The 23,510-nt window shown below is 36.6% G+C and overlaps 1 protein-coding gene and 1 pseudogene across 1 annotated transcript; one reads left to right on the top strand and one right to left on the bottom strand.

Annotated features, from left to right (window-relative positions):
• The first annotated feature begins 70 nt into the window (after positions 1 to 70).
• Positions 71 to 4,805, top strand: LOC123702578 (annotated as a pseudogene).
• An 845-nt stretch (positions 4,806 to 5,650) lies between these two features.
• LOC123702577 (cell wall integrity and stress response component 4-like) lies at positions 5,651 to 6,136 on the bottom strand. The gene has a single exon (XM_045650351.1). The coding sequence runs from the start codon at positions 6,134 to 6,136 to the stop codon at positions 5,651 to 5,653; it is 486 nt and encodes a 161-aa protein (XP_045506307.1).
• Between the last annotated feature and the right edge of the window lie 17,374 nt (positions 6,137 to 23,510).

Raw genomic sequence — 23,510 nt, 5'->3', positions numbered from 1 at the left:
GAATAATTTTAATTAAAAAATTATATAATCAATTTTTTAATGTAATTATGTAATTAATTACAATGCAGTCTAATCACGGTGTTGCCAGTTTTCTAAAGACACGTCCACATCACTCCCTAATAAATGAGGTAAATCGTTGGTAGCGGTTGATACAGATGTGCTGGGCGAGTTCATAGCTAGACCTCTAATTTCCATAGCTTGCTCCAGTATTCTAGTTCGGAATATCAATTTTTTATAATTATCGAAATCGTTTATAATGGGTGCCAGGAAATTAAAAAAAACTGTAGTCATCGTCTTTAAGAACCGTAGACGGCGCAGAGTTTTTGGTGGAAGTGTCTTTCTTTTCTATTATTTTCAATAATTGTGACTCAAAGTCTGTCATACATCTCTTTTTTTTTCTCTGCCACGGTTTTGGAGAAGCCAACACAGGTGTCTGTAATGTTTCTTCTGTTGATGGCAAGTCCGGGGTACATTGCGAGTTTTGCGATGACGACGATTTCAACAAGACTGATTCGAGACGTCACTCGAAATACTTCACTCAATGGGGAAGACAACTGTCAAAGTGGCGCTGTATACGATTGTTCCAAAGTATCTGTCAAATTGTATAGCATCATATAGAATTTCTTCACAAATATCATCAAAATGACTAAATGTTGTGTAATTGGGTGTAAAAACGTAGGCATTCACAAATTCCCAATAAATCCTACTATAAGAAGAAAGTGGATAGCTGCCTTAAGGATTAAAAACTTTGAGCCTAAAAAAACGACGAGGTTATGTCGAGATCATTTTCATGAAAATGACTATCAATCATTAAGTGTGACTACAGGTGAGTGTTATAAACGTTAGTTCTTTCATTTAAGATAGCCTCTGTAAACCTAAATTAATAACATTACATAATGTCAAAAAAAAAAACATAATTGTTCATCTTGTTTTTAGGTTTGCCTTGTGCACACAAGTTTTTAAAGAAAGACGCAGTACCGAGTCTCTTTTCATGGAACCAAAAAAAAAAATATCAGCCAGTGCTTGTGCAAGAGACGAAAGACATGCAAAAAGGAACCTTCAAAAGGATCTTTTTCAACAGCAATCAAGTGAACATCCATCTACTTCAAGTGACCCACAGCCTTCAACATCTACAGGCCCACAGCCATCGACTTCTCAAGATCCACAGTATAAAAAAAAAATAAAAAACATTTATTGAACAAGCTTCCTTACATCAGAATATAGACCCCAGACTCCCAATATAGCTTTCGCTGTGTTTCAGGAGTCTGTGCCTTCCCGATACATTACATCAGAATAGTTCAATATTAATTAGTTACAAAAGAAAATTTTTACTTAATGTTGACAGATGAAAAATAATAATAAATTATAATAATATTTAAAACAATTTAGTTCCATAATATTTAGCAAATAGAATAATTAAGACAATTAAAATAATTAATACAATTAAAACAATTAATACAATCAAAATAATTATTTGACTAGTTAGTATTTTATAGAATTAAAGATTAAAGAAAAAAATGTATTTTAAAGACCTTGCTCCTATATAATGGAATATATAGGAAAGTATATAATGGAATATCAAAGAGAGTTAGAAATTTCTTCCCTTGATCCACCTGTTGATTGTGGTGACAATGTTAATCAAAATAAACAATCATCAGTTGCTACTCAGACTGCCACAATGCTGTCTCTTTTTTCAGCAGATATTTTACTAAGCGATGAAGAGTCAGTAAAGTTTTACACTGGCTTAGAAAATTATGAAAGATTTCAATTTGTTCTATCAACATTACTGCACAAAGGCAAATCATCTTAAATACAGGTGGAGTGGGGTAAGTGGAGTTTCAACTGAAGATCAGTTTCTTATGATGCTGATAAAACTTCGAAGAGCAAGTACTGATCTTGAACTTTCGAAAATGTTTGGTATCAGTAAGACACAAGTTTCAAACATTTTCATCACGTGGGTGAACTTCGTCAATGACTTATGGTCAATGATAGACATTTGGCCTCAAAGAGACCTTGTTCATTTTTACATGCCAGCAGAGTATAAAGAAAACAAAATGCCAACAAGGGTGATTATAGACTGCACAGAGATACTGTTAAAATTTGAAATTGCAGCCTTCTTACATTTACATTGTGCATTGTACTAGATCTGTGATGCATTGTCAATGTCATTTTTATTTTATTGCTATAATCTGTGGTTAACTTCCTTGTTCCTTTTTCGCGTCGTCCGTGACTGTAACTGTACCTAATTGTGTCTGATTTAATTAAAACAGTTTCTAATAACTTGTAAAACCGTGTTTTAATTACAACAACAGGTTATGGGCCCAGGCCAACCTGCCGTAGTACAGATTACAGTCGAAGAATAAATAATAATTAGTCCGTCAAACTTACCGCGTGCATAACCTCACTTAGTTACCGGCTCGCGAGTGATTTTTTTTTTCAGCTAAGTTTTTTCAGATTTATATAAATATTACAAATATGCTTGGAACTAACACTATAATGTCGATCGAGAAGTTGAGGGGTCGTGACAATTGGGCAAATTGGAGTTTTGCAGTTACGGCATACCTCCAACATGAAGATTTGCATATCTGTATTTTGAAAGCACCAGATGCTTCCGATCCCAACGCAATGAAGCAAGACAAAGCAAAATCAAAGCTAATATTGTTGATCGACCCAATTTTATATGTGCACATACAGGATGCACAAAATGCAAAACAGGTGTGGGACAATTTGACAAAGGCGTTTGAAGACCAAGGACTGACACGGAAAGTTGGCTTATTAAAAGAATTGATTAACACCGATTTAGAAAGCAGCTTGTCAGTGGAAGACTATGTAAATAAAATTATGACAGCCGCGCACAAATTAAGGAATATAAAATTTCATGTCGATGATGAGTGGTTAGGCACATTAATGCTGGCAGGGCTGCAAGATATGTATAAGCCTATGATTATGGGCTTAGAAGGTTCCGGTATGAAGATTAGTGCTGACTTAGTAAAAAATAAATTACTACAGGAAGTGAAAATGTCAGACACTACTGCACTTTATACAAACACAAAAAAATACTTGCCCAAAAGTGATAAGAAAGGCCCTAGATGTTTTAATTGTATAACAGCAAAAATTGTTGGCATAAGAAGACAACCAGTAAAAAAACAGATAAAGACACAGGTTATGTTGCAGCTTTTTCAGCATCCACAGCAAATGACTCTAATTCTTGGCATGTTGACTCAGGAGCATCCATGCATATGACTATGCACCGGGACTGGCTCACTGACATCACCGATTCACCTGTACCGAGCATAAGGATTGCTAACAACAAAGAATTAAAAGTTGAATGCTGCGGGAATGTATGTATTAAGGTAAAGGCACATGATGGCAGCACCGATTCAATACAGGTGAGGAATGTTTTATTTGTACCAAAATTGAAAACTAATTTATTATCAGTCAGCAAAATAATTCAAAGTGGATGCAATGTAATATTTAATGAATCTGGCTGTAAAATTTACAATGCTAGTAACAAATTAGTAGCACATGCTAGATTAATGAATGCAACATATCTGTTAAACACTTTTCAAGAAATGCAAGTCATAATGGCCAAGGCTGATGATGATACTTATCTGTGGCACCAAAGGATGGGTCATTTAAATTTCACAAGTCTTAATAAGGTACCTCTCTGTACAGAAGGAGTCAACTTGTCAACAGGTATGGAAAATTCCATCTGTGTTACCTGTCTTGAAGGCAAGCAAACGAGAAAACCATTCCCTGCTGAAGGTTCCCGAGCAACCAGCTTGCTAGAACTTATCCACAGTGATGTGTGTGGACCGATGCAGCAGACATCAATAGGAGGAGCAAGGTATTTTGTAACCTTTATTGATGACTTTTCTCGCCGAGTATGCATGTATCCTATAAAAAACAAAAGTGAAGTATTTGAAAAATTTGTTGAATATAAAAATAGAGTGGAAAATGAATTGAATAAAAAAATAAAAATTCTTAGATCTGACAATGGAACTGAATATAAAAATAATATTTTTGAGACTTATCTGAAAAAGCATGGAATTTTGCACCAGACATCAAATCCATACTCACCCGAACAAAATGGATTAAGCGAACGAATGAACCGTACACTTATTGAGCGTGCTAGATTTATGTTGTTAAACTCTGGTTTACAGAAAGATTTTTGGGCTGAAGCAGTAACTACAGCAGCTTACCATCACAAAACCAAGTGACCCAAAATCACAGCAAATTACTTTTAGCAATTATAAAAATAAAAATACAATAAAATATATATCATATAAAATAAATAGTCACTTGGGGTCACTGAAAATCAGTGGTGGTAAGGTATTAATCACCTTGCCATCATAAACTGAGTTGGCTTCATAAAAAAAAAAATAAATAAATAAAAGTTTTTAGTGGGCTCTACCCCTGGAGGATTGTTATCCTATTGTTCTGAGGGCTTTGGTGGCTCAATTAGTGATCGGCAAATGATTGAGAGAAGCAAGCTGTTGAAATTGTGCGATGAAGGAGATAGTATAATGGCAGACCGAGGCTTTAATGTTCAGGACCTATTTGCATCCAAAAATATTGGTATAAATATACCTAGTTTCTTACGTGGGAAAGCTCAATTGCCAGGTCTTGCTCTTTTACATGACAGGAAAATAGCCTCACAACGTGTGCATATAGAGCGCTTAATTGGATTAACCAAGACATATAAGATATTAAAAACTGACCTTAATGCTTACTATGTGCCGTTAGCTTCGAAAATATTTTTTATATGTTTAATGTTGTGTTATTTCCGAGAGTGCATTGTAAATAAAATGAAAATAATATGGACAGGTTTTTTTTAATACCAGTTCTCCATTTTGAGTCTGAATGTATGGTACAGTTTCAGGACTAATAAGCCTGTTTCTGCTTACATATGGGCATTTTATTTCTAAAACAGTATCTTCGCCAAGTAAGGCATCTGGTGAGGCACTTAGGTAGGGCCTATCTTTTGATATAAACATGCCACACTGCACAGGAACCAGCCCATATGTTTCTGAATATTTCTTCAGTGCATTTGGTTCATTTATTAGACCATGCGCTGTGGCTCTGGATGAATTTTTTTTTTGTTTGAGTAACTGTTTTGCAAATGATTCTAAAGATTGTGCTCTTAGATTACAAACAGTATGAAAAACACTGGCTGTTATCCTACAACTACGATATTCATACCAAAGACAGTTAGAATTTTGATTTCTTGTTTCGTTTTCTATTTCTCTTATTTGATCTGCAGTAATTTCTAATAAATTTAGGCTTTTCAAAAGCATCACATCTGAAGTATCTTTTAAATAATCATGATCTTGTATAACCGCAATGGGGTTAGCAGGTCCATACAGTTGTTTCATTGGCATGTTAGAGTTCAAATTCAGAACAAGTTTCGAATTCTGTTATTATAGGCTATTTTAACTGCGTTATTACTTAAGAAAAGCTATTTTCCATGGTAGATGTTACGTACAGCGGTATTTTTCAGTGTAAATTTCTTCCGTAGTAGGTGCTAAAGATGTTGATATATCGTCGGAAAAGTCTTCTCCCGACGTTAGACTTTTAACAGGTGTTGAAGTTGTCGCCGACGGCGTTGATGGCATTGTTACTTCAGAAAAGCTATTTTCCATGGTAGATGTTACATACAGCGATGTTTCTTCAGTGTATTATCTTCCGTAGTAGGAGCTAAAGATGTCGATATGTCGTCGGAAAAGTCTTCCCCCGACGTTAGACTTTTAACAGGTGTTGAAGTTGTCGCCGACGGCGTTGATGGCATTGTTACTTCAGAAAAGCTATTTTCCATGGTAGATGTTACATACAGCGATGTTTCTTCAGTGTAATTATCTTCCGTAGTAGGCGCTAAAGATGTCGATATGTCGTCGGAAAAGTCTTCCCCCGACGTTAGACTTTTAACAGGTGTTAAAGTTGTCGCCGACGGCGTTGATGGCATTGTTACTTCAGAAAAGCTATTTTCCATGGTAGATGTTACATACAGCGATGTTTCTTCAGTATAATTATCTTCCGTAGTAGGCGCTAAAGATGTCGATATGTCGTCGGAAAAGTCTTCTCCCGACGTTAGACTTTTAACAGGTGTTGAAGATGTCGCCGACGGCGTTGATGGCATTGTTACTTCCAGAATTCCAGAGACACATTTTCTGTATTATAATTTGCTATAGATAAGGATATTTGTCAAATTTATAGGCTACGTGATTTCGTTATGATTTCTATTTATATACGTTACCAGCTACCGATCAATAGACAAACTAATTGCTCATTCTGTCAATTTTGTTTGTACGTAACTATCTGACACTAGATGTCACTAAGTGCAGGATGCAACAGGGTCGTACTCAGAATTTTCGTACCGGGGAGTACTGTTTTATTTTAAATTAATTTTGCGAACCATCTTGATGCGTATTTTGTAAATTTAAATTGTGATCTTATCATAAAAAAAAAGGTTTCTGATGAATGACGAATGAAGATTATTAGATTTTCTCTAGAACCCGAAAAGGGGTCATTGTACTCATCATTTAAAACAACTTTTTCTTTGGGACCAAAACAAATATCTATATATTTTTCAGCTATAGCTTTAGTCAGAAGAATAATATGATTATCATTCGGTGATTGGTCGAACATATGATTCACCGATTTTTCGAAATATTTTTCTCCAATAAGGGATTTTAGTGTATTTGTTATAATTTTATGTTTACGGAAATTAGGGGAATTCAACGGATGCTGCATTCCGTTCGTATACATATATTTATGACATCTGTACAGGCCTATTCCGTACGTGTGTAAAATTAATGAATATAATTAGAAATAAAAGAATTATTTAAACTATTAAAACTTGTAATGACCGGAATATATTAATTATTAGATACTGCTTTCCGAATCGGTGGTAAATGATAAAAATATATATTGACGTTTCAAAAGTGCTTCTCGAAGAAGTCTTATCGAATAAATAAATGTTTGAGTTTGAGTTTGAGTTTATTAACTATAAAATGAAATGGATGAGTCACGCGAGGTACTGTTAATGACCGTCGGCGATGAACGGATTTTAATATAAAGTGTAAAATATTGGAAACAATTTGGGTTACGTAATATGCAAGCAAAACGCCTTTTTGCACTTTGGACGTGCTTGCTCGTACAACATATCTAGACGGGAAAGTAAGACTACCTTTATTTTTAGTTTTTATCAAATAAAGGTCATCATCATCGTAATTATCAGCATATAATTCATGAAGGCAGCTCTCACATTTGATTTTGGAATGTAAATAATTGACAACAAACCCAGAAATATATGCAACTATTTGACCGCACAAATAATCACCTATCGTTGTATTTAATTGCTCATCAAATTCTAACCGTAAAATCGCATAAATCATGAATTATGTTATTTTTTCGGACGCGTCATGGGTTAATCATAGACCATACCATTTCGATGGGGTTGATATCGGGGTGATATGGAGGCAGTCTCAGAATGTTGTGATTGTGTTCAGCCAAAATCTTGTCAATAGAAAACGTTTTAAATTGTTCTTTGTGTGTTTTTATTAACTGATACAATTGTGGTTTTAACATGTCGTCATCGTATTCTATACCTTTTTCGGACAGCCAGGCTTGCATATACGCTTTTCTGGTGTTTGAAGTGGGTGCAAGGTTATACTGCTAATTATGATAGGCAGCGTTATCAACCACGACAACAGAATTGGGTGGAATATGAGGAATTAGTTGTGTTTTTAACCATCTTTCGTAATTCTCGTAATTCATGTTGTCGTGGTAGTCTCCTGATTTTCCTCCAGCTTTAAATGTGAGCAACGCATTTGGTACAAAGCCCGCCTCGGATCCAGCATGTACGATGACCACACGTTGTCCCTTAGATATAATAATAATAATAAACACATTTATTGTCAGAATCACATCATGATATACATTTACAAAGTAAAAACAAAAAGAAATAAAAGAAAAATAATAACATTAAAAAGAAGCTTATTCCTAAGAAACAGTAGGTAATGTGGCAGTGAGTGACCTGACAAATGGAGCCAACTCAGTTTATGGTGATTAATACCTTACCACCACTGATTTTCAGTGACCCCAAGTGACTATTGGAGTTTCAGTCTAAAATTGCATGTAATGAAAATTTAACATTCTCATGTTATATTATGTGAAAAAAATATTTCTATTAATATGATAGATACTAATAAATAAATACATCAGTTAAAACATGTAATATAGGTAGATTTAGGAACAGAAGTGGGAATGAAAAAAAAAAACACAACGTAGGTAACAAATATAATCAAAACTCGTTAATTTAACTTAACATTTACAAAATTTACAAAATATAATGAAATAATTTCACACTAATTTTTAAAACTCACTTTCACTAATTTACTTAATTGTAATAAAAAAAACTTATATAATGCAAAGGACAATAACATGGCAGTTGACTCCACAAACGGGCAGAGTTGTAGTCTGTCAATTGACTCGCGACGAATGGTGCCGCGAATGAGCGCGCCAGCGCTTTTATTTGCAAATCCGCCACCACCTGTCATCCCTTCTATTGGCGCTGTCTTAGTTTTTGTCTAACACGGCCTCTCCTGACTGGAGGACGTCCTCGTTCTCCTTTGTTTTATGCGGAGAAGTACAGGCTCCTCTCGAAGTGCCTGGTACAGGTTCAACAACAACGACTCGGTCATTTGTGGACTCCTCATCTTCAATACTGGCAGCATCTGGGAAGGGTTAATGATAAAATATTAGCAACTAATAACCATTACCACTCCTCTTAACAGGTAAGCGCAATACATAGAGAGGAAGCACTACGTTCGCTATCTCTGACACCAATGACAGTATAACATAGGCACGACGTTTGCATATTACACTCTACGCATATAAAATAAAACAACCACATGACATAGGCACGACGTTAGCATATCATGAGTCCAAGACAAATGTATAACATAGGCACGACGTTAGCATATTATACGTTACGCATATAAAATAAAACAACCACATGACATAGGCACGACGTTAGCTTATCATGAGTCCAAGACAAATGTATAACATAGGCACGACGTTAGCATATTATACGTTACGCATATAAAATAAAACAACCACATGACATAGGCACGACGTTAGTATATCATGAGTCCAAGACAAATGTATAACATAGGCACGACGTTAGCATATTATACGTTACGCATATAAAATAAAACAACCACATGACATAGGCACGACGTTAGCTTATCATGGGAAAACTATCATTTGTGACATAGGCACGTCGTTCGCTTATCACAAATTAGGGGTCAGCTCACCCTCAAAAAAACGCAGCACATGCCTCAGGAGTCCACTCCCCACGCCACGGCACCATGAATTCTGCCGGAGCCTGCGTCGATTTTCCATAAGAGCCCGCCAGTAACTGCAGCTCGTATCGACCGTGGGGAAGCGCTTTGACCACGCGATATGGACCGCGCATACCCGAGTCGAGTTTGCCAGTTGCTTGAGCCTGTTTTATAACAAAAACCAAAGAATTAATTTCAAATAACCGTGGTGCCTTTCGGCTAGCATTTACAGTTTCGTCTTGCCGACGTTGATTATTTTTTAAGCGCTCAGAAACACGTTGTCTACGCATTTCTCGTAATGCGTCGCGATTGGGACGAGAGCCTTCTAGTGCGATGTCACGAATGAGGTTACGTCAAACAGGTGTCGCAGTTTCAATACCCTCCAATAGATTCAGAGGTGAAAAGCTTGTAGTTTTCTGTTTTGTGATGTTCAGAACCAGCTGTAGTCGCCATATGACATCAGACCAATCATTTTGTCGGTGATTACATCCTATATGAACCATGTTGAGTAAGGTTCGACAATAACGTTCAACCTGCCCGTTTGAATTATGCATCTCTGGTGTTAGGAGATGCATGTCAATGCCCAAGTATGTAAAAAGTTTTGTTATTTCGAAACTCTCAAACATTCGACCCCGATCTGCCACAAATAATTTAGGGGTCCCAAACAAAGAGATAACATTATAAAAAATATTTTTAATTCAGTGGAATCTTGACCAAACATAGGATAAAAAAGACAGCATTTGAAAAAAGCGTCAACAAATATTAAAACATTTATTAAACCCATTAGATTGAGGCAGTGGGCCTAACATATCTGCGTGAATAACTTCAAAAGGCGTACAATGTACATGGTTTCGACTCAAGTAGTCAGCGTGTGACATATACGTACCCTTTCTGTATTCTAGTGTGAAATTGAAATATTGCAAATATATCCACCATCTGGCTGCACGTGGTAACAAATCCTTTTGTCGGATTGACTTGAGTGCATAACAATCAGTTACGACCGTAAAATGAACACCAACAAGATAGTGTCTATAATTTTGCAAGGCCTTTACAACGGCTAAAGTTTCCAGCTTGTGTTCGTTTACTGAAGTAATTCACCACCCGCTTATGCCCCTTTTCATGAACCTGAAGAAGCACTGCGCCATATCCCATACAGCTGGCATCTGTGTGAACTTCAATAGGTAAAGCCGGATCATAAATAGCTAACACAGGTTCACTGGTAAGATGAGAAATAATTACTTGGCGTGCTTCTTCTTGTTCACTACCCCAAATGAAAGGTACCCCTTTTTTCGTCAACTTCGTAATAGACACAGTCTTTAAAGCAAAGCCAGCTATGTAACGTCGAAAATAACTTACTAAACCAAGGAACTGTCCGTTTTGTTTAACGGTCTTTGAAATCGGTGCTTCGACCAAAGCTTTAACCTTTTGACCACTCGGTCGTACCTGACCCTGACTAGTCTTACGTCCCAAATATTTGATTTTAGCAGATAGAAAAGAGCATTTCTTTAAATTTATGGAAAACCCCGCGCTCGTAAGAGTTTTAAGAACTCTACGTAAAATCGACAAACCCTCCTCAACCGTATCGCTCATAATGAGGACATCGTCGACGTAAACTAGGGCTTCAAGATTTAATATATCGGTACCAATGATGATTGGTGTATTCATCAATTTTGAACTAACTACGTGTAAATCTACTTCTAAAGTAATTTCATTAAACTCTATTGGTAAAGTGACAAAATAAGTCGATTCAATTTCCTGCCCACCAATACCACGCAAGATCCTACATGCAGGCTTTCGCGCACATTTCAAATGCTTTAATAACGTAAGGAAATTAATGATATACTAGAGCCGCTATCGATTAAGACATCGACTGGGATTCCCTGGATGACAGCTACAACAATCTTTATTCTTACTATCCGGGTTTTCTTCGTAAAAATTAACATTGTTTGTATTACGCGCCACCAGACTTTAATTTTGCAAAACACGCCTCAGTTTTATGGCCGGGCTTTTTGCAGAAATCACACAATACAGATTTATTCGAATTATTAATAGAAAAATATTTATGGTCATTAATTTGATTAGAAAGAATCGATTTAGCTTTTTTAGAACAATTTGATTGTGTATGACCATGTTGACCGCACAAGAAACATTTCTGTTCGTTAAATCGTCGTTTACGATTATTAACTACACGTTCAGATTTTAAAGAACGATCATAGCGCGACCTGTGCTCAAAATGTCTGTTTGAGGAGGAATTGGATTTAACGTAAATTGAAAAGAATTCAACCAATTCCTTTGTCGTTAGCTTTGCATTAATAGCTGCAGCACGAATTTGCGGATCCGTTATCCCTCGTATTATTATTGCAGATATAAGTTCGTCACTTAACCCCCTAACAACACGCAACTTTAGAAGGGAACGACGAGCATAGTCTGCATACGTTGGGTATTTATCAGAATTGGTACTCATGACGTCATATAAAATATTCGCGATATCAGGTTTCTTAGGACACAAAGGTTTAAATTCTTTTTTAAAATTGCTCCAACTACGGTCTTGTGTTACCCATTCATTGAGCCATGTCCTAGCATCCCCCTTTAAACAATTACCTATACTCATTATCATTCCATTGATTTATAACCTTAGCGCAATCGACCTCCTCACACCAGGTTTCTATATCGTTTATACTCGGATCAAAATTTGAAATGTAATAAGATTGGTTCAACCTCACCGTCGTATTGATTGATCGTATAGCATCAACAATACGATTAGTAGCGTTACGATCGCAGCCGATTGTGGCGCTCCCGGAATGTCCCGGTGATGAAGGGACCGCCGACCCTGAGTGCGCCGCAGGCTCCGGATGCACAGCGACGGCCTCGACGATCCGTGACCTCGGCGGCGTTGTTGTCACACCGCCAGTGTTGGATCCTCGTCGCGACGGAGAAGAGTGACGTTCTTCTAACGACTTTAGTCTATCTGAAATTTGTTGCATTTGTTGTGTTAATGCATCGTTGAAAGGACTATATCGTCGTCGGCTGCGTATAGGGGGTGTAGCACTACGATTCCTAGAACGGCTTCGGTCTTTGTGCTTATTATTAGGCATCTCGTACGTAAATATTTCTTCTTTTTTTTACAATGGAGGAAAATGTCGATATAAGGAATCGATAAAAGTTGAATATGAAGGAAGAAAAAGCACTAACTTAATATTTCGTTAACGTATTAATAAAAAAAAAACAAAGTTGCGGGTACATTAAAAAAAATACGTATCGTACTGTACAAAGATGAAATAAGCGTAATTAAATCATATGCTGTAATTTTTTTTAACCAAACACAAATCACAAATGGTTTAAATAAATACTTCAATTATACCAAAGCTGCTTTAAGCTATAAATTGATAAGAACCTCGCTTCTCCTCAGATAGCAAATGATTGGAATATACTCACCAAAATTTTGCGTTATATACTTAGCCACACAACTCCTATTTTAGTTTCACTTAAACGAAACAGAATAAAAGGTTTAGAGATTAAGTATTATTGAGGGTAATTTTAAAAGTGTTATGAACTAATTCGTTTGAAGAGTCAAACTGCCATTTTCAGAAAGCAAACGGTTAAGGACGCGTGAGAATCACTATCCCACTTCTGAATTTAGGAACAGAAGTGGGAATGAAAAAAAAAACACAACGTAGGTAACAAATATAATCAAAACTCGTTAATTTAACTTAACATTTACAAAATTTACAAAATATAATGAAATAATTTCACACTAATTTTTAAAACTCACTTTCACTAATTTACTTAATTGTAATAAAAAAAACTTATATAATGCAAAGGACAATAACATGGCAGTTGACTCCACAAACGGGCAGAGTTGTAGTCTGTCAATTGACTCGCGACGAATGGTGCCGCGATCGAGAGGTCTTCGCTCCCACTAATGTGGGGGGAAAGAGTACCGGGGCCAAGCCCCCCAACTCTAGTATCTCTCGCCTCCCGCAACTACGGGAGGGTCCCTGGGATAACCCCATTCTATGGGGTTGTTATTTGTTCATTTGCCGCATGCGCGTTGGTTGCGGTAAGTCTCAACGCCGTCCCCCACCCGGGCAACCTGCCCACGGCGACTCGGGGTCTGCGTTTCCGCGAACTGGGCGATCCGCCCCACCGGGTGAGACCCTTACGGGAGGCCCAGCGAGTGCGGGTCAGCGACCAGGTGCGGTGGCGACGCATCCCCCTTGTCCCGGGCCAAGTCACGCGGGTAGGGTTTCGTGTCGATCGCACTGGAGTGCCACGGAGCGATGGTTCGGAGATGTGCGAAGTCCGATGTATCCGATTTATCATACATCTTTTTTGCTTGTTTGATGATAGTATTCTCAAGAGATTCCACTCCCAAGTCTCTTTGTATTGTGTTGTTTCTGACATATCTGGGGGCGTCGACGATCACTCGGAGAGTGCGCGACTGAGCCGTCCTTAACTTCTTCTTGCTGGTTTCAGAGATATAGCCGTACCAGACCGGGGCAGCGTATAGAATTTTTGGCTTCACGTAGGTGTTGTACAGTCTCAGCTTTAGTCTGGTAGGCAAGCTGGACGCGAAGATTGGTCTCAGTCGCACAGCTGCGATCTGCGCCTGGCGAGCGGCTTTTAGGGCTTGGTGGTTGAATAGCAGACGCCTATCAATCTCCACCCCCAGATATGTGACCTTATTTGACCATGAAATCTTGGTTCGTAGTATTTCCAATTTCGCTGGGTTCGGCGCACAGCCCATACAGATTGCCTGTGTCTTCCCTGGATTCACCCGGAGTCTCCACTTGTCCAGCCACTCTGGCAGCTGATCAAGCATTTTCTGCATTTTGATAGCAGCATGGTTTCGGTTGAGCGATGTCGTTATGTACGCCGTGTCGTCCGCGAACAGGGACAATTGGGAGTCCGCCCTGTTCGGGATATCGTCCGTGTACACGGTGTACAAGTGTGGTGACAGGCAGCTGCCTTGTGGGACTCCGGCTTCAATCCTCCTGGTACTGGAGGAGGCACTCCCTATGCGGACCTGGAAGGCCCGATCCTCCAAGAAACTCCGCATAAAGCCGAGGATATACTGTGGACAATCCAATTTGCTCAGCTTGTACAAAAGGCCCTCGTGCCACACCTTGTCGAAGGCTTTCTCCATGTCCAAGAACACTGCAACTGCCGCTTCCTTTTTATTTGAGGCCGCTGCTAGGTGGTGCCGCGAATGAGCGCGCCAGCGCTTTTATTTGCAAATCCGCCACCACCTGTCATCCCTTCTATTGGCGCTGTCTTAGTTTTTGTCTAACAGTAGATATAATATAAGCATGTACGGTCCTAAAGTTCTGTCATATATGAAAATTATGATTTAAAAAAAGTACCAATCAGTTTTTAATAAATTTTATATCAATTTAAAACCGGAAGGAAGTTAGCGCGGAAAGTTTTTTTTTTATTATTATTAATATCTCAAAAAATTGCTCCTTAAATGCTCCATCAGAATCTGTAATTGCTCCACTTCTATAATTATTAGTTTATTTATAATTAATTTTTAAAAAAATCCAAATACTGAAAACTTGATTTCCCTATAGAATGAAAAATATTCACTTTTCATAAAAAATTTTTTTCCAAAAAAATTGCTCCCGATTTGCTCTATCAATTACAAAAAAAATTATTTAATTTTGATAATTTTTACAATAATTAACTGAAAAACTATGTTTGCGTAGTAAACTACTGCGCTGTGACGTCATCAATTATTGTCGTTGCGACGCATAAGGGCCATATTTACATGTATCAGCACTGCAGCGATATGTATAGACCTTAATGTTTATGTTTTCTTATTTATATTATTCACTAGATTTCCGCCCGCGGCTTCGCCCGCGTTTTCATAGGAAAACCCGCATAGTTCCCGTTCCCGTGGGATTACCGGGATAAAACCTATCCTATGTGTTAATCCAAGTTACGGTCTATATGTGTGCTAAATTTCATTGTTATCGGTTCAGTAGTATTTGCGTGAATGAGTAACAAACACACACACATCCTCACAAACTTTCGCATTTATTATATTACTAGCGGTCCGCCCCGGCTTCGCCCGTGGTACATATTTCGCAATAAAAGGTAGCCTATGTTCTTTCTCAGGGTCTAAAGATTGTCTGTGCCAAATTTCATCAAAATCGGTATAGTAGTTTATGCGTGAAAACCATACATACATACATACAAACCTTTCCTCTTTATAATATTAGTATAGAAGTATAGATTAGTAGGATGGTATTACTTAAAAGGTTATTAATTATTATCATGTAATTATTTGGTTCTGATCACAGATCACAGAAACTAAAGGGTTCTGATGATAAGAATAATAAGAAATAATTATAATTTTTGTTTTATTGAGTCTTCAAGTTAGGATTGCAGGTTCGAATGATAATAATTTTTGTATACCATCGTATATATTACATATAACATAATATGGAGACATTTCATCATGTCCACAACAATATCAAGGTTAGTAATAAATATTTCTACTATCAATTATCATCAAAGTATTAAATCGGTAATAATTATTTTTATAATTGAATTTGAATTTCTGTTTACTATAAGAAAAATTAATAGGCACTTTTTATTTTAGGGTGTGAAGGGATTCAGTCAAGGAGTTTTAAATTATTGAAGAGTGGTAATTATTTAGAAGTAGGGTTCGCGAAAAAATTGAGCCCTACTTTTATATAATCACCTGAAAATTTTTCACTAGAGTATAAATAATAAAATATGTGCTAATTATAAAGAATTTTATTTTTGACAAAAGGTTTTACATACAAGACATAACTGCGTTAAAAACAACCGACTTCAAACTTGCACTTGCAACATTTACAAATACAGACAAAAATGCTCATAAAATAAAATACTGGGCCTATCCTAATAAAATTTTTATGGGACCAATTCGACACCATCCCGCATCGAACAAAAAAAGAATCACGTAAATGATTTATTAAATAATTCACAAAACACGAAGATTGAATTTGATATTTTTGGCTTTATAAATATAAATTTATAAATATAAGGAATATAAACATTCGATCACGAAATTATGCGGGTTCGAGTCCCGCCTCGTGATCGAATTTTTTCTATTCTTTATAAATTTATAAAACACGAAGATTTTAAAAATGTAACCAATGAACACAATCAATATTAGATTAATTGTAATGGTGTATAAAAAGTATTATGTCCTATGGAATTCTACTATGGGGCAGGGCAGCAGATATAGAAACTATATTTATCTTACAGAAAAGAGCCATTCGCTCTATATATAATTTACGTGCTCGGGACTCGCTAAGAGATCTCTTTAAGAATACTGGTATCCTTACTGTACCATCACAGTATATATTTAATAATATTTTGCATGTACACAAAAACGCCGACTTACACACAAGAGTAGGAGATAAACACTGTTATGGCACAAGGAACAGAAATAAAATTGAAATGCCATTTTACCGGTTAGCCAAAGTTAAAAATTCATTTATGGGTCTAGGTATACGCTTTTACAACAGAATTCCACATTGTATTAAAGAGTTTGGTAGTGCTAAATTCAGGTAAAACTCATGTAAAAAATATATTAGTTCAGAGAGCCTATTATAGCATTAAGGAATATATGGAAGATGAAAATGATATATTATGAAGTTAGATATAAGTTACAGAATATGTAATATTGACATGATTTTAAAAGAGCAACTATTTAATATGATTAATTACCTTAAAATGACATTAATAAGTTTAATGCTGGGAATAATAATATTATTATTTAATACTTAGTACTTACCTTATGTTGCTATTAATTATACTCTAAGAATGTCTAGGCGCCATATTTTAATTATTGAGTTTTCATCTAGCAAAATTTCAAGGAACAGATATTATTATGTACCTATTTAAATCATTCTTATTATAGGTATTTTTATAAACATTTCCCTACCCATCCCTAAACTCGTACGTTTATTCGTATTATTAAAACTTCAAGTAATTATCAATTAATTTGTGTTTCAGTGGTTTGTTTCATCTTTCGGTGTCAAGTTGCTATCGTTTGCGTTAGCGGGAACTACCTATGCGGGTTTTCCTTTGAAAACGCGGGCGAAGCCGCGGGCGGAAATCTAGTGAATAATATAAATAAGAAAACATAAACATTAAGGTCTATACATATCGCTGCAGTGCTGATACATGTAAATATGGCCCTTATGCGTCGCAACGACAATAATTGATGACGTCACAGCGCAGTAGTTTACTATGCAAACATAGTTTTTCAGTTAATTATTGTAAAAATTATCAAAATTAAATAATTTTTTTTGTAATTGATAGAGCAAATCGGGAGCAATTTTTTTGGAAAAAAATTTTTTATGAAAAGTGAATATTTTTCATTCTATAGGGAAATCAAGTTTTCAGTATTTGGATTTTTTTTAAAATTAATTATAAATAAACTAATAACTATAGAAGTGGAGCAATTACTGATTCTGATGGAGCATTTAAGGAGCAATTTTTTTGCAAAAAAATTTTTTATGAAAAGTGAATATTTTTCATTCTATAGGGAAATCAAGTTTTCAGTATTTGAATTTTTTTAAAAATTAATTATAAATAAACTAATAATTATAGAAGTGGAGCAATTACTGATTCTGATGGAGCATTTAAGGAGCAATTTTTTTGCAAAAAAATTTTTTATGAAAAGTGAATATTTTTCATTCTATAGGGAAATCAAGTTTTCAGTATTTGGATTTTTTAAAAAATTAATTATAAATAAACTAATAATTATAGAAGTGGAGCAATTATTGATTCTGATGGAGCATTTAAGGAGCAATTTTTTTGCAAAAAAATTTTTTATGAAAAGTGAATATTTTTCATTCTATAGGGAAATCAAGTTTTCAGTATTTGGATTTTTTTTTAAATTAATTATAAATAAACTAATAATTATAGAAGTGGAGCAATTACAGATTCTGATGGAGCATTTAAGGAGCAATTTTTTGAGATATTAATAATTAAAAAAAAAAAACTTTCCGCGCTAACTTCCTTCCGGTCAATTTAAAGTACATTAATCAACGAATCAAAATAACTTAAAATTATTCAAAATGACCTCCCTTGTTTTGAATACAGGCCTTTAATCACCGCGGCCAGTCGTCTATCGCAGCACGCACCATATCCATGTCTATTTCAGCGACTAATTTAATTATTGCTGACTTCAGACTCTCCAAATTTTTATGGGGTTTAGCGCAGACCTTCCTCTCTAAGACCTGCCAAATTTTATAGTCCAGAGGATTAAGGTCCGGACTGGAGGAAGGCCAGTCTTCTTGTCTTATAAAGTCTATGTTTTGACGTTCGAACCAGGCTTGAGTGGTCTTGGCATGGCTTTGTGTGCAGGTGCAGAATCTTGCTGGAACACAAAGTGATGTCCCGAAAACAGCGTGTAGGGCAAGTCTTTGATATGATGATCAAAGACCGTCTCTTGGTACACTTTTGCACTAATTTTGACCCCTTTTTCGCAAAAATGAACCTCAGTTGGCCCGTAGTAGGAGATTCCGATCTTAAACCACCGCACGAGCTATACATAATATGTTGCATTGAACCCCACACTGGGATCCCCTGTATTGTGAAGCTCAATCTCTTTCATCGTATTACATAACAAAAACAAAAAAAAAAAATATTTTAAACATTAATTGCCATTATAATTAGTATTGAGAGTGTGTTGAGAGAGAATTCCAGTTGGCATATTCCCCGTCGCAGGACGATTGGTCACTTAAGACTCCATCTGGTTTTCGAATTTCCATTTATTGAAGTCTTTGTACTGCAAAATTTCAACGTTGATAGTTCTTGCTGTTAAAAATACTGTGTACCATTGTGAAGGGGAGTAAATAATGCTGTTTTTTCAAGTTTATTTCTATGACAGCGTGTACCGAATCTACAGGCATATATGTATGAAAGAAAAAAGTTGATCTGAATAGTTTTAATATTATTGCATGTTTGTGTAGCCCTTTACAACCGGGAGCAAAATTTTTGTCAAAACCAGTTAAAAACTTATTCTCTCCTTTCCTTATGGTCCTTATAATGTAAAATAAATATTTAAAAAATCCTGTTGGTGCTGGTCTCTTGCTATAGACTGGATTGCTATCAGACCCTCACGATCGTGAGTCTCAAGAATAATTTGTAAGTCGCATGATCGTGAGTATTTGTTTTCATCGATTTATTTACATTGACTTGCATATGCATTTCAGCCATTTGTGTCATTCTTAATTAGTGTTCTTTTTGTAGGCGCTCATTTTCTAACATTCTGAAGTTGTGCATGTCTTTAAAGAGGCTTCTGCAAAATCAAAACTTGCTATCTATAACAAACAAGAAAAATTTAATTATCTTTTGATACCCTAGATATACTAAATTAATATACTAATACTAAATTCTAAGTTCTGCCCATGAACAGCTACCAACATTATACATATCTATGACAGGCGCAATGATGAACCCTCTTCTAGTAACTTAGAAAGTTCGTTGTCCGCAGCCTGGGCCTTGGCTAAATTCTCGAGGTCGACAGGCGCTTCCAGTTCCTCGATCCGCGACAGGGTATCAGCAACGACATTGTCCTTACCCGCTATATTTCGTATATCAGTTGTGAACTGGGAAATGAAGTCTAAATGTCTATACTGCCTGGGCGAACAGTTTTTCTTCCTTTCATGGAATGCAAAACTGATCGGCTTATCGTCAGTATAGACTATGAAGTGTCGGGTCTCGAGCATATGCCGGAAGTGTTTTACCGCTTCATAAATGGCAAGTAGTTCCCTGTCATAAGGTGAGTACGTTACCTGAGAAGGACTTAACTTTCGTGAGAAAAAAGCTAACGGCTCCCACGAGTTATCCTTACGTTGTTGAAGAACTGCACCGATCGCCTTGTCTGACGCATCAGTCACCAGGGCGAGCTTAGCGGAGCAGTCTGGATGTGCGAGAAGAGCGGCGTTAGTCAAGCTCTCCTTACAAGCTTCGAAGGCAGCTAGGGTCTCCCTTGTGAGCTGGATAGAGTGTGATCCTTTTACTGAACCAGTCAACAACGCGTGCAATGGGGCTTGAACTTCAGCAGCGTGAGGAAGAAATCTCCTATAAAAATTAAGCATGCCCAAAAATGCCCTTAGTTGCCGGACGTTGGTGGGTGCAGGGAAATCCTTAATCGCCTGGACTTTGACGTCAAGTGGTCGGGAGCCTCGTTCGGAGATCCTATAACCTAAAAATGTTACCTCCTTAGCCCCGAAAACACACTTCGACGTGTTTATCACCATGCCGTAGTCCCTCAGCCTACCAAAGATGATCCGGAGGTGCTCTTCATGCTGCTTGCCGTCGCGCGAAAACACTAAAAAATCGTCGAGATAGCAGTACACGAAATCTAGTCCCCTGGTCATCTCGTCCACCGCGCGGCCCCGAAGCCATTGCATTTGAAGCCGAGTGCGCTGGCTGGCGGGCGGTGATCGTAGGCGGGGAAGAGATAGGTGAGCATGGACATCATGGATGGACAGAAGGAGTTGTGAACTGTCAGGGGTCACCACTGTGGAGGAAGGAAGGTGGAATTCCTCCATCGAAAAAGGGAGGATCCTCGACCAGTCAACTCGACTGGCCGGCCGTGAAGGCCCCCAATGGATGATGTCGGAAAGTTGTATATATAGCTCTGTAGCGAAACATTTCGCTTGCGCGATTCAGAGCGAGGTGTCGCTACACACCCATGATGAGACCACTAAAAGAAAGTCATTACAAGATACATCTTGGTTATTATTTATTTTTATTTTAAACACTTTATTGTGCTGCCAATATAACAATAGTAGTTACAATAAAAAACTTAAGCTAGGACATTACAACACAGAAGGCGGCCTTATTACTAACAAGTAATCTCTTCCAGGCAACCAACTGAGTACAGCGGAGATAGGTAAAAAGTTAAACATGAATAGATGATACTAAAAATACATATACTTACACACTAATATAAGATATAATATACCATAAGATATTGTATACATACATTAAAAATAAAATATATTTAGAGAGTAATGTAAACAAAGGAATTATTTAAGTTAATTTCTAACCTTGATACCATCACAATTAAACTCATTAAAACAAATCTCGAACTCCTGAGGTACCATTTTCACTACTTCCATAGCATCTGGAGAAGGAGAAGGAGTTTTGGGGCCACCCCCAGTTTTATTTCGTCGCCTAAACAAGGAGATTTCTTTCTTCGAATTTAATTTTTGGCACTTCCATTGATTAATTAATTGTTTTCTATCCCTCATTCCCACATTTGCTAGATTAAAACTGAAAAATAACATGTTTCAAATAAGGGTTATTACAATGTATAAGGTGATCCGCTGTGATCTGCCATGTGGCGTACAATTTTTAAAAATGTTATACAAATGTTTGGATACATCAATAAGGTTTATAAGCAAACTAGTCAAGTTCTAGCGACCGCGTGATGTCTTTTAAAAAAAAGATTTATTTTAGATATTAGATATCCTACTTTTGACCTTTATAAAGACGCCAGTGTTCTTACAGTTCGCCAACTTTTTATCCTTGATAAATTTATATCTACGCACAAATGGGTCATTACCTCTCCCAATTACATGAATTATGTGAGAAAGCGTATTTTCAAAATACCAAATGTTCGTGTAAATAGATACTTCTTTTGCTAAGCGATTCAATCCTTTTGTTGGTATATTTATTTATAATAAAATTAGCTCCAATTGTAACATAAAAAACTGTACTTCTAAAAAAGCAAAGATCATCGTAACTAACTTTAATTCTCTAAACTACGCATCAACAGAAAATCTTCTTGCATCATTATATTAATTTTAATTTGAGTAACTATAATCGGCACCTATATTATTTCATATTTATTATATTTATTGTAATTACTTATTATTATATTGTTAGACTTAACTTTTGATTTAATATTTTTGTGGATGAATAGTTGTCAACGTAGTTGTCATTATTTCAAGTCTGAACATGCTTAGCTGTCGAATACTATAAAAAGCCGCTTTCCTTTGTCTCGTGGCGCATTCGTACGAATCGTGCCTAGGGGCTCGGACGTTGTTTATACGACGTTTGACCCAACTACCTTCACTTTTGCTAATAGTCGTTGACTCGCTGCGATTTGTTATCAACTACCTACATCAATTAGGTAGCTGTGTAGAATCGCAGTACATTCTTATTACATTCAAACTAATATTTAACTCGGCCTCGCGTGTTATTTCTTAGATCAGAAGCGGGATAGAATTCAAGCCTACACTTATTTAAATGTGTTTGAGTTTACGTAGTTTTGTAACGGCATACTGGCGTTTGTGTTTTTTCGTGCGTTGTGTGAAGTAAAAGTTTGTTACGTGGATTATTGTAACGGGAATGTAGTTCATCGAAGGAGTTGTGTGTGCTATCCGGACTGCGCCCTGCGGTCCGGGGTAGTTGAGCCTTCATTTGTGTTAAGCGAACGTCGTGCCTATGTCACAAATGAGTAGGCGTTGTTCCCATGATACGCGAACGTAGTGCCTATGTCATGTGGATGTGATTGTTGTTCTGTAAGGTCAGTGTGGCCGAGGCAGGATGGTTGTGTAATCCCGAGATGAACTACCGTTGTACTGTAATACGAGAAAAGGCGTACGAGGACGTACGATTGTCAGTATGGCCGTGTTAGACTTAACTTTTGATTTAATATTTTTGTGGATGAATAGTTGTCAACATAGTTGTCATTATTTCAAGTCTGAACATGCTTAGCTGTCGAATACTATAAAAAGCCGCTTTCCTTTGTCTTGCGAATCGTGCCTAGGGGCTCGGACGTTGTTTATACGACGTTTGACCCAACTACCTTCACTTTTGCTAATAGTCGTTGAGTTGCTGCGTTTTGTTATCAACTACCTACATCAATTAGGTAGCTGTGTAGAATCGCAGTACATTCTTATTACATTCAAACTAATATTTAACTCGGCCTCGCGTGTTATTTCTTAGAATATATTATACGTTATATTACCTATATATATATATATTCATTTATTTTATTTATTTCATCATATATTATATTAATTGTATTTTTTAGTATTTTCAGTATTTATTATTCTGTACCTAGCTTATAAGTGATAAAATGCTTTTGTACGTATTATTATAAGCGTTGATCATACCGAGGACATCTAATTTTGTTTTTTG

This window comes from Colias croceus, chromosome 23, assembly GCF_905220415.1.
Source record: "Colias croceus chromosome 23, ilColCroc2.1".
Lineage (NCBI taxonomy): Eukaryota > Metazoa > Arthropoda > Insecta > Lepidoptera > Pieridae > Colias > Colias croceus.
Note: the sequence above shows the minus strand (reverse complement) of the source record. Positions and strands in the feature narration are given on the sequence as shown.